This window comes from Necator americanus, chromosome I (genome assembly GCF_031761385.1).
Source record: "Necator americanus strain Aroian chromosome I, whole genome shotgun sequence".
NCBI classification, from domain to species: Eukaryota; Metazoa; Nematoda; class Chromadorea; order Rhabditida; family Ancylostomatidae; genus Necator; species Necator americanus.
Genome location: NC_087371.1, coordinates 3,855,571 through 3,871,496, shown reverse-complemented (window position 1 = coordinate 3,871,496; position 15,926 = coordinate 3,855,571). Strand labels below are relative to the sequence as shown.

Here is a 15,926-nt window from a genome sequence, read left to right as displayed (position 1 = left end):
CACCCGCCCTAGTCTGAGTGATGCTGAATCTGATTATGAACGATCATTTTTTCATAGTAATAGAAAGAAAGAAAATTTCAGATTGAAGAAAATGTTCTGAGAAAGAATTTGTTCAGATCAGATTTCTTAGATAAGGCAAATCACTAAGACAAATCTTAGTCGGAGCGACGTCTTTCGGGGATTGGGGGTATGCTTTATCCAGAATTGCTCTCTCAAAGATGGAAAGCTACCGCTGTGATTTATGCAACATAGCTCCAAATGTGCGAAGGTGTTCCAGAAAAAGAGACCGAGCCCAGCTGCAGTGGACTTCCTCTAAGGACGGTAAACAAAAAAGAAAGTTGTGGCAAAACTTCTAGCGCTTTTTTCCTAACTTTATATTATGAACAGGTGAAACTTATATATTTTATACTTATATACTTGATGTTTAGGCTCTCACTGTAAACATTTTCACGGTCAGGTGACTTAAAAACTTTTAAGCGCAAGTCATGACCCAACATATCTATCCATTCCGTTCCCGATAGGAACGATATTTTCCCATGAACTAGATTGTTAACAATGATGAGCTAGCACCCTAGGAAGCGATCAATAGCTCGAAGCACAATGGTAAAGCTCGGAAATAAAAGTTGATGATTACAGGAAGCAGAAGAATCGACGCGGCGCACCTTCGGACCCAGTCTTCTGTGTTGATGATATTCGTCGTCTGATGTTATGATGATAACGTGCTGATAAATATTAAAGCTTAATCTGTATTTGCTGTCATTAGCGCGCTTCTTCCACTCCCATAACTACATGATCTGTAAAGAAATTTCCCGGCAGTGGATCAAACCAATGTCCTAACAAGAATTAGCTGTGACAAATATTTTTTGATTTCTGCTTTGTTTCAAAGCAAAAAAAAAAGCCAGGGAATCTAATCTGTAACGTAATATTATACAACACAATTAAATTACACACTTGGAAGAGAGAGAGTCTGTATAAGACAGTTTCTTCAGACTTCATGAATCCCAAGTTTTTCCTCTCGAATCTTGACAGATTTGCCTTTTTATAGCACTTCACTCTCTCCTCGCACCCTTTGCGAACGTAACTAAACTATTAGCATAGCGATACCGAAAGACGGCTGCAGACTCTTCTGATTCCTCAGACTCCATCGATCCCACATTCCTTCACATTTGTTGATTCTTCTTCTTTTTTTGAAACCATTACAGTCAACGATTTTGAAAAACTCCAAAATTCAACTATTCCATGTCTAAATGAGACTATTACAGCTCGCCTACAAATAATTCTCTGAGAATTTTCCGAGACACCAAGGATAATTTTATTGTGCAAAATTCAATCGAAGAAATCGAATCAGGATGCAGTCAGAACAGGTACACAGTTAGAAGTACCGTACACTTTTGAGGTTATGGAGGTTGTGCAGTATGGAACTTCACGTTATTCGCTATTTATACATAATATTATTATATTATTAATACATGAGCGACTCTTAGTCCTAATCCGCCAAAATTGAACCGATTGGATCAACTGAGCGATAGAGTTAATCTGTGTTACTTGTCTGGTGAAAAGTTGGATTTGGAAAAAAAAAATTTGGACTGAAGGGGAACGATGTTCCTGTGGCGGATCCGAAAGTGAACAACAATATTCCTGCCACGATATATCGGAATATCATTGAGACCAATTCATCTTGTAGAATTTTCCGTCACAAAACAAGCACTTTAGAAGTCACATCAACACTTTTTTGGATCATTCTGCTTTAGATTTATTTCTCAATGTGTAGCAACTGTTTAAATACGGGACCAGCGCTAAACTTACACTGCATTCTTCTAAGCTTCAGTGTCTTCTGTTTTTTGCTCACCACTAGGTAAATCTTACTATCTTATTTATCAGTGCACTGCCCATGAATTTGACTCCGACCTGAATCAACTAGTTTCCATTCGTACTTAAGTTCAATTTCTTTCTTTCACTCTTAGAAAGGAGCTGATAGCCAAAAGAAAAGGAATAGATTTAAAAAAAAACAAACGGATAAGGAAGGAATTGGTTGAGTTTGATTGTTCCTGTTGAGATGGGCGCTATCGCGTTCAAGCTAAATTAAAGGAATCATCCCACGAATCTGGGATGGTAGGGGTTTCAGGCGGGTAATGCCTTTGCGGGGTCATAGATTGTGGGAAGAGGTTGAGTCTTTAGTCGAAAAGTCACCTTTTTTCTGCATGTCTCAAAAAAAATTGCATTCAAAATACAGCAAGAAATCTATTGAATTAATTTGGTTACTTTCCATTCTTGCTTTTTATGCACACGTTTGAAAGACAAAGCAACACAAGTGCTTTCTTCACTTTTTTAGGATGGCCGTCATCCAAATTGTCGGCCAACTATTAAGTTTCCTCACAGTTGTTCAAATGGTATCGGGAAGAGTAAGCACAATATTTTTTTTAAAGATAAACTATGTAAACTTAATTCTTTCAAATTTTTTTTAGGCGAAACCAATCAACATATTCACACAGAAAAACGGAGCGGACATTCTTCAGCTGAGGGGCAAAGAAGGGTAAGCATACTTCATCATCGCGCTTTTGAATTGAAAGGAAATGAGGATACAATGATTGCAGTTGAACAGTCGCATTAGGTTCCACTAAATTATTCCATATGAATCCAGAACTATTTTTGATCAATGAACGGCCTACCGATACATCCGAATAGTTGATTTATGCTCGAGTACAAGCTAATGGGGCCAAGTATGGCGAAGTTGGTAAGAGGTTCCGCATCGGCAGCAGAATCGGTCGGTGGTTTGAAATCTTCTCGGTGCCATAAGCTTTCTATCCCTCCGGGATCGATAAATAGGTGCCAGATCTGCATGGGAGGATGAAGATTGACCTGATTTATCGGCAAGCCTCAGCTAGTCATTGTTCAGCCCAGAAACGAGAACGTTCGTAAACGTTCTCGTTCTTAAACAACTCTGAATTGATGTTAACGTATCCTAGGCGGATTGATTAATCACAGATATTTTTATTCTTAACCTTCATACAAGTTTGGCACCTGTTTTCCGAATCCGAAGTGATAAAGGGATTGTCTAGCTGGGGGCGGTTCCGATATAGATGACAGTGTAAACACAACGGATCCTCTCAACAGTACAGTTGAACTACGACTTTTACTATCTTTGAAAAGAAATCTTCCGGTACGACCGATAACCGCTACATCTAATTCTTTCTGAGCAGACATATCAGCAACTTTTCTTTCGCGAAAATTTGGCTTCAACTCGAGCAACGCATTCGTTCTCTTAATATGTGATCCGTACCTTTGGCGAAACGGTAAAACGTTGCATACCCAAAATGATTCACGAGCGGAGGAAAACTGTTTCTAAAACTAAAAAAAAACAGTTTTTTTTTTTCAAAGTGTAAAAGTGGCGAAGTGACATGAAAATTAAAAGGAAGCGGCGAATAAGCACTGTGACTGCTGCAATGCGTATGATTTATTCGAATGAACTCTTACAAACCTCTCCCATGACAGAAATTTATGCAACATGCGAGTTTAGCAAAAGCAAATCTTAATTTCTCACTTTGGTTTATACAGAACGCGGACATCTTGAGCATATTCCAATCCTGTGCTACTATTCTGTTGAGTAACAAGTAACATAAATAATATTTCACTACAAATTACAAGATACAGAACAACGATCATACTCTAAAATAAATTGTAGCTGAGGGGTTTACAGCGATCCCGATTCGATAATGATACTTGTAATTTCAGCAAAATGTTCAATGCTCTTTATAAAACGTCGCCTCTTAAGTGGAACGTAAAAGATAAGGACGGAAATTTTGTCATACCATACCAAATAGCAGCACGCTTCGGTACTTCTCTAATAGAGTAGAAAAAAAAAACTTCATCTGAGCAAAACTGATGTATTTCAGAACCACCAACGTTGACGAGAATTATCGGAAAAGCAATGAGACGTGTAGAAGACAACACATGCATTCGATTTAGGAAAAGAAAGAATGAAGAAGATTACATCGAGATTCAGAGTAAGCCTGGAGAAGGGTAAGTCATCCTTCTGCTTGTTGTTCTTCTTTTTTTCCGTGTTTTTTCTTTTCTGTTCCATCTATTCCGTTCATTGAAGAGGAAGCTAGAGATAACTAAGATTTAGATAAAAATTAAATATGGTTACGTGTTTCTTTTGAATCTGATATTGTCGCTAATTTAATCCGCTTTGGAATTATCTATCAAAAATTGTCCTAACTTATTTAGTTGAATAATTTATTTTCATAATATATAATTTTTGTTTAATTCGGTTTTTTTTTAAATGTAATCAACTACTACTGAGTTCTACAAATACACTTAATGCGTCATCAGCAACAAATACATTTTTTTAGTTTAAGAAAGTAGCGCAGAAAATCTCAAAAATTATGCTGACCATTTAGCAGTTCAAAAGACTTAACAGAAAGATATAAGGATGTTGTACGAATACCGAAAACACCATTGTGTGAATGAAGTCAGATAGGTGAGTGAACATAAAGCAAAGCACCTCTTAGCTCTAGAGCGTTTGAAAAATCTCCCGTTGAATCAAATCTACGGAAGATGGGAAATTTTCTGGAAGATAGCGTTGATGGAGATGTGCATGGTTTAAATTATATGAAACTCGGTACAGTTGTGTATGCGTCTGCACTTGAGGCGGTGCGGTGGAGAAAGCGGTTGGAATCGAGGTGGGACCATCGACGGCAATAATTGATGCTAGCAAAAGTCCAGGCGCGATCCAAACCACAACTCACCACCGCACAGGTTCAGAGAGGGCAAAGGTTCAAACGGGGAACGGTCAAGACGTACCCGTATGATGTGCCGCCGCATATCCAGGAGACTAATGAGCGTCGTTAATTGTACTGCGCGTCTTCTGATACCGTCATAATCGCTACAGTAGCCTGATTGCTCCTCTTGTGCTACGTCTTCAAGACGCCCCTCCCACGCCACCCGCGTCTACCGCTCCTACGACAACTTTTTTTCGCCGCGCCTACAGCTCTTATGATATGCTTTTAAAATCGAACGGAAGGGAAAGTACCTGGTATTAGATGTTGTTTGAAGGTCTACATAAAGTGTGCTTGTAAATTAGTATAAAAGAAGGAAAGAATGAAATAGGTTTGTATAAGTGATATGCCATTTAGAAATGCGAGTGAAAATGAAATTATCCTGCTTCGACTTGTTAGGCGGAAAACACATCCATTTCTGGGAATGTTTCAAAAAATGTCCCACTGATCGGTGTTATGCTATCATCTTTACTTTTTTCGCTTTGTAAGGATTTCTTTTTGCTTATCTAGCTGGGTAAAACTGGCATCCAACGACTAACGAGGCGCGAATAGTGCCTCGCAGACATGCACTGTACCTAAAGGTATATCTCGACGATGCAAAGGTCTCTGTTCGCCACTAATACATCTAACTTGTCATATAGATTTTATGCAGGGAATAGATAGAAATGAAGCAATAAAACGCTGTTGAAAGAAGTTTGAAGAACTATACAAAGTTCCATTATATAAAACTGTATAAAACGTACAAGCAAGTATTGAAATATTTGACATTCGCTGTATATAAACATTATATCTATGTAAAATTTTGAAAGGCTAGAATGTAGAAAGGAGTTTCAAGGATGTATACAAAGTAATAAGCGCATAAAGTTGTTGTTATTATAGCTGCTGCAGTTGAAGTTGAACACGAATTCGCTGAATGGCATCGTGACAAACACGTACTTATGCACTGCTAACTTATGTAGAAGACTTAGGGCATGAAATGTGTTAAATTATGAGATGTGTGAAAATATATGCATGTTATTCTTTTCCCTGGAGCACCTTTTTGAGACAATTTTTACTTATGTAAAGTTAAATAGGGTAGAAGGATCTACTTCTTCTCTTTTATTCCCAATAATATGCGCTTAGTTTACTGTATCCGTACATCAGAATTCGCTGCTGCAATTCGTTTTTCACTCCCCCTCCCTTCAAAATTCGCATTATCCACCGCTTCGTCGTGGCGCGAACATCGTCCGCGGGGTTGATCAGGGAGCAATAGGGAGGCGGGGTGTAGGTGATCTCAGGCGGTCGTGGAGGATGTCTAGGTGGTGGAGCTGCAGCCGTAATTACGCGGAGGAGCGCGGTGCTGAAGGGAGGACAGGAGCGGTCAGCCGGTTTCCACGAGTACCTCTTGTCCCGCACTGGTTCAAACGCAGCCGTACACGCAACAGCACTGAGTTTCACTTCGTTTTGATCTAACTATGGAATACAAGTGAAATTAGGAACATTTTACTGGATTAGTGTTCCTTGTTGTGCCACGACAACCTCGTCTTTTTTAAAGTTCTAAATATGGTTCGAGTCTCTTAGCGCAATGCATAACTTATCAAACCCATTCTCTCTCCTTGTCAGGCCTCGATGTTGTTTGAAGTGCACCATGCAAGAACTAAAGACAAGAAAACAGATTGACCGGTCTTAGTGACCTGCGAGGTTGGTGGAACATCGCGTTCCCACAGACTCTCACCAAACGCGAGTGACATCTATACAATGCAGTATCCTTAACTATTGGTGTAGAGATGGTGTAAAAAAACTGGATGTGAGGCAATGTTATAGCTCATGGAATGTTGCGAACGACATAAGGTCATTAGTAATTGATAAGAAATCATTTTTGTTATTTATGGATTCATCTAATAACGTACACTTTATTCCAAACTTATTTCCCTTGTGTTTCTTATGCTTGTGCTGCCCCAATGCTGTCATCGAACTTTTACTTCCTTTACCACCCAAATGTTCTTTGATACACAAGGTCATCATCCTTCCAGTTTTTCCAATGTAAATGACACTGCACACTGGTAAAGCACTTTATTGAGGTTATGTTTATTTCTTTTGCATCAGAATTTTGTTCGTCTTTTACTTCAAAGAATTCCTTTTAGATGCTACACCAGTGTTGGTCGACCCGGAGGCAAAAGCGTACTAATGCTGGAACACGGCTCTGAGGAAACGTAAACCTTTCATTTCTCAATTATTCAGATTCGCATACATGAAGGGTAGCGAATCTTTTTTCTTATAGATGTATGGCGGTTGAACTCGTATTGCATGAACTATTTCATGTGATAGGACTATGGCATGAGCATATGCGTGCCGATCGTGACAAGTACATCAAGGTGCACTATAAGAATATAGAGCGAAGTGAGTAGAATAAGCTAACTAACATATATTCAACCACTGTATTACTGTACTCGAAAGATTACTTTGACTCAGCTACAACTCTAAACCTGAATACTCTTCACACTTTTCAAATAATTCAGGTTATTGGAGTCAATTCGATAAGGTGTCACCACTCGAGGCAACTACTTATAATGTACCATACGACTACAAATCGATCATGCACTACGATAAAACATCATTTGCAATAGAAGGAAAAATTAGTATGGAAACGCGCGACCCTAGGTATCAGGTTCGTGTTCATTAGAGATATACACAAATATGTAGAACAGGAAATTTGCCAATATGCATACGTCAAAGGTATGTTCTACATATAAGCTTAGCGGATCAATCGATGTCAATCAAACTTCGCACACAGATATTTACGGACAGATCACAGATTATACGCCACTATTCGTTCAGAACTATTAACGTTTTAGCCAGCTGCATTGAATTTATTGTTTTAGGCGGTATTTTTGCCCCAGCAACAGCAGAACTTTGCCACCTTTAGTTGTGTATATGGCGGTGACAAATGTGATAACCATACTATGTACGGAAATATCGAGTTTACCTAACTATTTATTTGTAAGCGCTTTCTGCGTGGATTTCGCAATTTATATTTCGTTTTTCGTACTTGTTCCAGATGAAGTTATAGAATACGCCGATGACGGCAAATTTTTCGTAGAAAATGGATTCTATCGATCCATCTTCTCCAATATTTCCATAGCCTTAACAAACCGCGAAGCTTCCGGATAATGTAACAATTGGTGCGATAACCGCATGAGAAAAGGTATTTGATCTGTAGTGAAAAGCGTTATAAAATCGTATGACAAAAATGTCGCACCTCCTCTCACCTTTAAAGATCACCACGTATAAGTTGGGGAAGTTGATATCTTGTTCAGAGTGAATTTGACCAAGCATAAAAAGCACTGACGGGTAACTTCAAATGCACGTCAGTGATTCTTGAAGATATGACCTTCAGAATGTTCAGCTATCACTAACGCTTCCACTACTGCAGGATGTAATTGGTAACCAAATGGACGCTTCTCCCAACGATTATCGCAAAATCTGCGAAATATATCAGTGTAACAAATGCATGGGCGCGAAAACCGGCTACAGCAGCAATAACTCGGGTGGAGTGAAACCACCTATCATCGTCACCCCACCATCGAACAAAAACAGTTAGTTACATTTGCTTAATAACTTTCCTTTAAAGAAATACATGACTTGGGTATCTCAGATTGCCGCGATTCAAATCGTTCATTCTGCAACGCCTTGCTCAGAACACGAAAGCACTACTGCACACCTAAGGACAAGCAATTTTGTTGCGCCACATGTAAAACTGTTGGAAAGGGCTACCGCAACCCATTCTTCTTCGAATCCTACGCCCCTTTCGATCGTTTTTAAACTGGTACCCTAACTAGATCAAATAAATAAATGCAGTGCGTTATGCCTTTTAATACATTCTTTGAGCTTCAGAAACCATGGAACAATTCACATCTCATGTAGACCTTTTATACCTAGAGCACTCCACTAGGTGGAGTATGAAATACTTCAGTATCGAATGAGTTCCGATTACGAGCAGCTATTCTAGGTGGATTTTTATGGACATTTTATGACTAAGCCACAAATCCGACACCGTGCGATCTCTTCCAGCCCACTCTTCTGCGTTCTGGCACCAATCTTATCAAGAAAATCAAATGATGCGGTAATTCCTTGAGCCAGGAAAACCAGTAAAGACACTAACTGGACCTTCCTGCAAAATTGGGCGCCAGCCCATGGCGCAAAGAGGACACTGGAGTGGTGTGAGGCCAATGTTCCGGATTTTTGGACGGAGATGTTTGGGCGTCACACTCGCTCGATCTCAACCTTTTGGATTTTGCTGTATTGTCGATTTAGAGCAAAAAGCTTGCTCTTTTAGGTACAAGTTACTGAATTCTGAATATTGAAAAATATTAGTAAATAAAGAATATTGAATACGGAAAAGGAGCCTTGGAGACATGAGAAGTGATCGTGCGCAATCTCAAAAATTTTCGGAAGAGATTGAATGCTTGTGTTGGAGCTCATTCTGTATGTGATGTGTGAGAACTTACTCAGAAGTTCCTGGGTATTTAATTTGAAATAATATTTCTTGTTCGGATTAATTGGTGGAAAGTTGCGAGGAGTTTTTTGCGTCTCACTTCATGTGAGCCACTTTATATATAAATATAAATAAGTAAATAAATAAATAAAAGAATAAAAGAATAAATGAATAAATATGGACTATTCCAAGCACATGAATATATAGACTAGACCCTTTTTTCCGGATAGCACTGCCCAGAAATTATGCACGTTTTAGGACTGTTTGTTTTTTTTTTTAAAGAAGAACGATGATTGTAGTCCGAGTGTTTTTTTTTTCAAATTTTCAGAAATAACAGCATGTTTAACTGTTCACTCATTGTTATCTTTTAAACTGATGCAAATCTCGAGACCTTACAGCTGGTCCATATGATGTTGATTCATGCATAGGCGGACCTTTAGGAAATGTTGGCAGGATGGTTTTCGCGCTTCTGCCTTCTGTTGCCTCTTCTTATGCATATACTTGTCGTTTGTTAATTTAAATTTTTTAATTTTTTTTAATGACTCACCGCAAAACGTCCGAGTTCTAGGACGGCAAGTTGGTTGCGAATGAAACGTCGCAACTACTCGGTGCCGGCACGAACAGCTTGTAGGTTTGTAGTAGGAAGAGTTTGTTTGTTGTGGTTGTTGGAAAAGAAAAGGAAAAAGCTGGAAAAGCGTTGGAAAAGCTACCGTGCTGAGGACGACTTTTGCAACGGGCCGACGTGGGAGGCGTGGTCATCAGCCCGCGACCCTGACAGATCTCTTTGAGTAGCGGTGAGTCATTCTTTCCCTTTCCTAAGCTATTTCTAACCTATACTCTTCTACCGAGGACGGGGTATTTTGAATGCGTGGGAGTTGTAAGAGTTGAGGTAAACGGGTTTGTTTTCTGTTGATTATCTCGACAGGGCGCAAAAAACAGTTGCGTCAATTTTGCTCTTTTTGTGCCCTTGACATTTTAAATTAGTGATTAAAGAAAACAAGATTCAACAAAATGAAGAGATCGCAACACCAGCGCCTTCCAGAGTGAGGAATTATCCGTTAAGTTGAACATAATATTTTGCAAACACTTTTTCTTTCCAAATGGACTTTTATATTCAAATCAAGGACAGGAATTATATCGCAACCCAGTAAATGTTGAAAAAGCTCTGAATTGTCTTTAATCCGACGTCCCTTGTAGGTCAGCGTAGCACAAGGGATTTACACAATTCGCAGGTTTTAGATAGGTGCAATCTCCTCCTTTCTCGCATGCGTTTCTTTCTATTTCATAGTTGTCCGGAGCACTAGAAAACATCTTACATTAAATTGATGAAATAATTGAACTGCATAGAAGAGGCACATACCTTTTGTTGAGCACGCACACAACTCTTAATTTACAAACCTTAAGTAAACGTGTGTCCTTGAAAATTTTCAGCGCACACGCATACTGTGTCGCATTTGGGTATATCATCTAAAACAACTGGCATCCAACTAAATTTTCGCTGTACAAAAAAGAGTAGTGCTACCTGGCGCAAGACTGGATTGTGGGTTTTCATCAGATTAGCTAGTTCGTACACACCGGTGTACTTATCACGATATGTTCTGAAATCAAAATCGAAGGATGAAGTGGAAGAAGTTAGAAGGATTAGGTGCACAGCATTGATCAACCCCTATTGAGAAGCACGGATACGATTTTAACTCGAAATCGTCTCAAATCTATGGAACTATGTACAGTCTACACGGCAACTCACGGAGGCCAACCGATCTTTCAGATTAGTGCTCCTATCTTCATAGACAAGTTTGGCGCTATTTTACTGAGAAGAGTTGATTGACACTACGAAAGTTTCGACCCGTCTACCTTGCCAAAACAGCAGAACACATTACCGCTGTGCTACACCTATTCTTCTCTGAATGATACAGAATTTATCTGTGAACTATCATTTTTACCTACTAAAAGGAAAGAAAATTTATTCTGATAAAAAACCATTAAAGAAAAGCTCGAGTAGTTTAAAACTTTTGGATACTGACCGGAATGACAAAGGATAAAATGTCTGGAGATAATCATTCCCCTTAGGATGCTCTCAGATCGGAAAAGCAGAAAATCAAAGAACTAGAAATATAATAGAAAATGATGACAAAAGTTCCAAATATTTTTTCCTCAAGTTTATATGAAAACAAGTAGTCAAGGAGTTTGTTTATAGTTTAGATGCCTAGGCTCTCATCCTCATCACTTTTACCACTTTCCTTTTAAAAGCAAGTTATCATCCAACATATGCAGAAAAGGTATTTCCGATCAGAAAGATATTCTCTCATGGCTTGGATCATTCACTATGATCGACGGGCTAAAAAAAGACACCTGTGCGGATGTCGATGGGAAATTTTGGATTTTAAACGAAATGTGAAAGAAAACGTACGTCAAAAATCTGTACAAGCCGTACGTTAGTGGACTTAGAGTCTTAGGCTTCTCTATCTCCTCCTTAGCTAAGTTGTATAGGGAACTATTGAATATCTGAAATGCACTACATCATTAAGCAAACAGAATTATTTCATAGGATCCTGCACATCATGTGCTTCTTCCTAAACTGCCAACTAGTGCATTCTGCCCTATCTATTCACCATTGCAACGTTTGAACATTTCCCTTGCTCTCTAAAAATTAGTGAACACACTCACGAGTGCATACATCTGTCCTCCTCGCCCCAACGACACTTCTTTCGAGTAATTTTGACCTCTAGCAGCAAGAGTAAGAAGTTACGAGTAGCAAGAGAATTTATGATTGCTAGGCGCTCCGTCAGATTTTCTGGTGCCTCGCATTCCTCCCGTTCCACTAACACATAAAATGTCTTACTTCTTTTATCGTCAAGTTTCCACTACTGTTTCTTACCAAGACTTTGACCAGAGCTCAGAAGAGCCAGATAAGCAATCTAAAAATAGAAGATTGTTGGAAGGAACACATTAGAGGTATGTAGAGTAAGAAATTACCAACAATGCAGCTAACTGTAACGAAAAGAATCGTTTTCATGTTGAAGATGAGGAACGACCAGTCAGGGTCGCTTAAATCCATTTCGTTCAAGTTTGCAAAGGGTTCTGCTTCTTTTTGTTTTCCCTTCAACTGGTCATTTTGAGTTCTAATTAGCAAAAAAAGGATAATAGTAGGATTGAGGACACATTTACGACTGAAACATTTGTATAGTTTCAACAGATTCGTGTCAGCTCGTTCTATCTAGTACCACTTCAGTACCTAACGCAACTCAAATAACTACAAAATCCTTGTGTAGCTAGCCTACTTTTATTTACAACTTGTATTTGCAGCTTGTTGCAACTAAACGAAAAATAATAGTTCCTTTACATGAAAGAGAAAGCAAACTTGCTTGGATCTTCACAAGACTTGTTGATAAGGTACCTGAAGCAAGGACGAAATTTCTAACACTCTCTTATGTACTTAAAACTCTGGAGTAGCGGCCCTCATCAAGGCCTGAAAAGTCGCAACATTTTTAACACACCCCTTCAAACGTCTTGTATCTAATAGAGAACAAATTAAAATCTCACGAAAAAAAAAACAAAACCGTAAACAAAGTCAAATGTTCTTGAACCGTTATGCTTATCTAAGCGAAATAGTGCTGTTAGCAGACGATTGCAAATAATCTCGAATAGCTCCCTTTAATGCACGTTGGAAAATGGTTCGCATATGACCCCGCAGAACAAGACCCGTGAAGCTCCTGACATCAAAATCCGCGAGGGTCCCAGTCAGAGTGCACTTGTGGGTTACAGTTATGCTCCACTGTTTTCTACGCATTCTTCGAATTTTTTGCACCTACTGTAAAAGGAACTTTTCTCTAAAGCTCTGAGGTCAAAATGTCCCGAATAAAGTAATGATTAAAAATGGATTTTCAATCGTTTAATTTGTCTGGTTCTATGCAAACTAATAAAAGCATTTTCTACTTCGCTCTCTGAAGATCAAGATTTGTTCCCAGAACTTTCGATCATAGACCGCGTTGACGGGACTGCTGATAGGACATCGCAGATTGGAGTTGCGTTTCATATGCCCTCTATTGTGATTTCGTTCATCAAGGGGTCCATTGTAATTCTACGAAATAGAGAATTCTCCATGTGTGACCTTCAATAGGCTTCGGTATAGTTTCAGTATTTCCTTTGTTTAATTGAACCGAACACGAGGTTGTTATTATCTTTTATTCGTGGTAAACATTTCGGCAATATCGCCTTCTTCAGAGGCTGGAAGTGTGAAATCGAACGTGATTTATCCGAGTAAACGGCCTATCCTCCCAACAAGGATAGTCCTAAGTTAACTGTTGGGCCTCATGAGAAGAGGACATCGTACCTTGGGATCAGATGACTATCCTGTCACTGCTAGATACCTGTGGTGAGGGAATAAGGCTTAGATAGGAACAAGCTACTGCGCAATCCAGAATCTTTTCTCTTTGCCAGCCAACGCGCGCGCCGATAACGTGATCTTAACTTCAAAATCTTCTCCGTCATAACCCTGCACCATATGACCACGTAATGCCATGGTTTCCTTTTGCCGTCCAATTGTGTAGACAGTGGTCTAGTTGTTTCTTCGTTGAGTAATTGTGTAAGTTCAGGATTTCACACGAAGAATGGATTGGATTTACTTATAGGCTTGGAAAGATAAACATATCGAATCCCGCGTCTCACTTGCAGCTGTATCCCTTTCTCTCTATATCCCTTTCGCTCTCCGAGGAGTTAGCTTCTTCCGAATGTTCTTCGTGTCGTCAGCTTTAATGTCCCTAAGTGTTGCTGCATGGAACAACAACGAAGTGTAGGGGATTACATGTGGTAAGAACTACATTAAGTGTCCTTCAGTTTATCTCTTGCGAAAATGTGAATATTTGAATATTTATGCTGACAATATCTTCCTTACTGCACTCACTTGTAGAATCGGATAAAATGATACCAGAAGAACGAGAAATGGTCTAGAGACGACATCCGAATAAAATCCATTCAATGCCACCATACCAAAATGTGCGAAAAATCTCAAAGAATTAAGTAGAAACTTATTCTCAATGAAGAAGTCTTTTGGCCAGGATCAGAGAATATGTACCTATATTTATATTATCACAGTATTTCTAACTAATAATAATCAGATCAACTCAAGCTGATTGATTGAATTTCCTGCATCTGTACCAAACACTTCACGATTTGTTGCGAGTTCTTCTCTATCTTTATTTATGTGCTAAACCATGTGAACAAAGATCCTTAGCAACTTCGTGCATCTGCACGAAAACTCAGACACCTCGGAGCTTAAAAGTGACAATCACTTTATTTTGATTTTCTTCTGTTGTAATTGCGCTGGCCGGACAACAACAACCCTTAATATAATTGAAATTAAAAACTGAACGAAATTTGAAAGAATTCTTCCATGATATTAATTATAGCATTGGTTGGGAGCATTATAAGGTGGAGGCACAAATGAACGAGAGCATGGATCCATGTGAAGTTATAATAGATCACTGGAAGCTCACTCAAACGTCTCGAAAGGTGAAACTTTGAGATATTTCAAGTGCACTTGTCTAGCCACTTCGGAACAGTTCAAAAGGGTTAAAGGCTGTTTTGCTTGGTTATCCGCCCTCGATTGTTTTCGGGGACAGCGTTGGGACAATGAATCGAAAATCAGCTATATTCTGCCTACGGTGGAGTGATGCTAATAATAAGAAAAAAAGTTAATTCTTGATTCTTCTGATTTTTGTCACTGCCATCCAGAAATTTTCAGTTAGCCATTGTTGAACAATTCTTCCACAATGTCAATTATACTATGGGTTGAGAGCACATAGGGTGACCGCGCAAACAAATAGGAAATTGGATCCACCAGGAGTTGATGTAGCTCACAAGAAGCTTCTTAGTCACTTAGGCGCTTTGAAAAGAAAGAATCAGAGATGTTTCAGACCCAATGGATCTGGCACTGGGCACTGGTCTAAACACCCCGAAATAATTTAGCCGGAGCAAAAGTTCTTTACCTGCTTATCCGCCTAAGATTGTTTTCAGAGACGACGATGGGACAATGAATAGAAGATCACCTGAAGTCTACGGTGGAATGAGTCCAATAATGAGGGAATAAGAGTTAAGTTAAGTTTAAGTAAATAAGAGTTTTTGCCGTGAAAGGGAAGTAATAAAGGAAAGCGAGTTCTTGCCAACGAATAGAGCCTCTTTATTAAGTTACCACTCACGAAATCCCAGGAGCAGAACATATGGCCATTATGCATAATGCAGCTGCTATCGGACTCGTACGGAAAGCAGTTTACGTTTATTCAAGTGATGGTTTTTTAAATCTTAGTGTAGCACAAGAAATTTTTACATTTTGCAGATCTTATATAAGTGCAATCCTGGTCTTTCTTGCATGCTTTGCCTTGCATCGTATAATTCTTCGGAGCCCTAGAAAACACTTGAAATGTTTTGTGCGTTGGAATACATGAACCACATAAAAGAGGCAAATACGTTTTGTCGAGCACGTACACCATGTACTGCTTACAAATACTATGCCGATCTCTAAAAACTTTCAGTGCGCACACATATTGTGTGGCTCTTGGATATATCATCTGAAACAGTTGGCATTCGATAACATTTTCCTGCTTAGAAAAAATTGCATTACTTGCTGCTTAACTGCCTCCAATCTTTCCATAAGCTTGAATAGGCCGCGAAAAGGA

General features: G+C 39.1%; 2 protein-coding genes across 3 annotated transcripts; one reads left to right on the top strand and one right to left on the bottom strand.

Annotated features, from left to right (window-relative positions):
* Positions 1-1,763: 1,763 nt before the first annotated feature.
* RB195_004403 (uncharacterized protein) lies at positions 1,764-8,579 on the top strand (the record flags this gene model as incomplete). Of its 2 annotated transcripts, XM_064182231.1 has the most annotated exons (10): positions 1,764-1,855; positions 2,333-2,402; positions 2,466-2,533; positions 3,733-3,833; positions 3,894-4,020; positions 6,902-6,970; positions 7,039-7,157; positions 7,277-7,425; positions 8,191-8,353; positions 8,413-8,579. In XM_064182231.1, the coding sequence occupies 10 exons, from the start codon at positions 1,764-1,766 to the stop codon at positions 8,577-8,579; spliced, it is 1,125 nt and encodes a 374-aa protein (XP_064033497.1). The 2 variants fall into 2 exon arrangements, with proteins under 2 accessions (XP_064033497.1, XP_064033498.1); XM_064182230.1 differs by lacking the exon at positions 1,764-1,855 and having other exon boundaries at positions 2,334-2,402.
* A 1,849-nt stretch (positions 8,580-10,428) lies between these two features.
* Positions 10,429-14,239, bottom strand: RB195_004402 (uncharacterized protein; the record flags this gene model as incomplete). The annotated part of the gene is made up of 5 exons (XM_064182229.1): positions 10,429-10,552; positions 10,613-10,719; positions 10,775-10,850; positions 11,663-11,757; positions 14,156-14,239. 5 exons carry the CDS (start codon positions 14,237-14,239, stop codon positions 10,429-10,431), a joined length of 486 nt encoding a protein of 161 aa, XP_064033496.1.
* Positions 14,240-15,926: the final 1,687 nt, after the last annotated feature.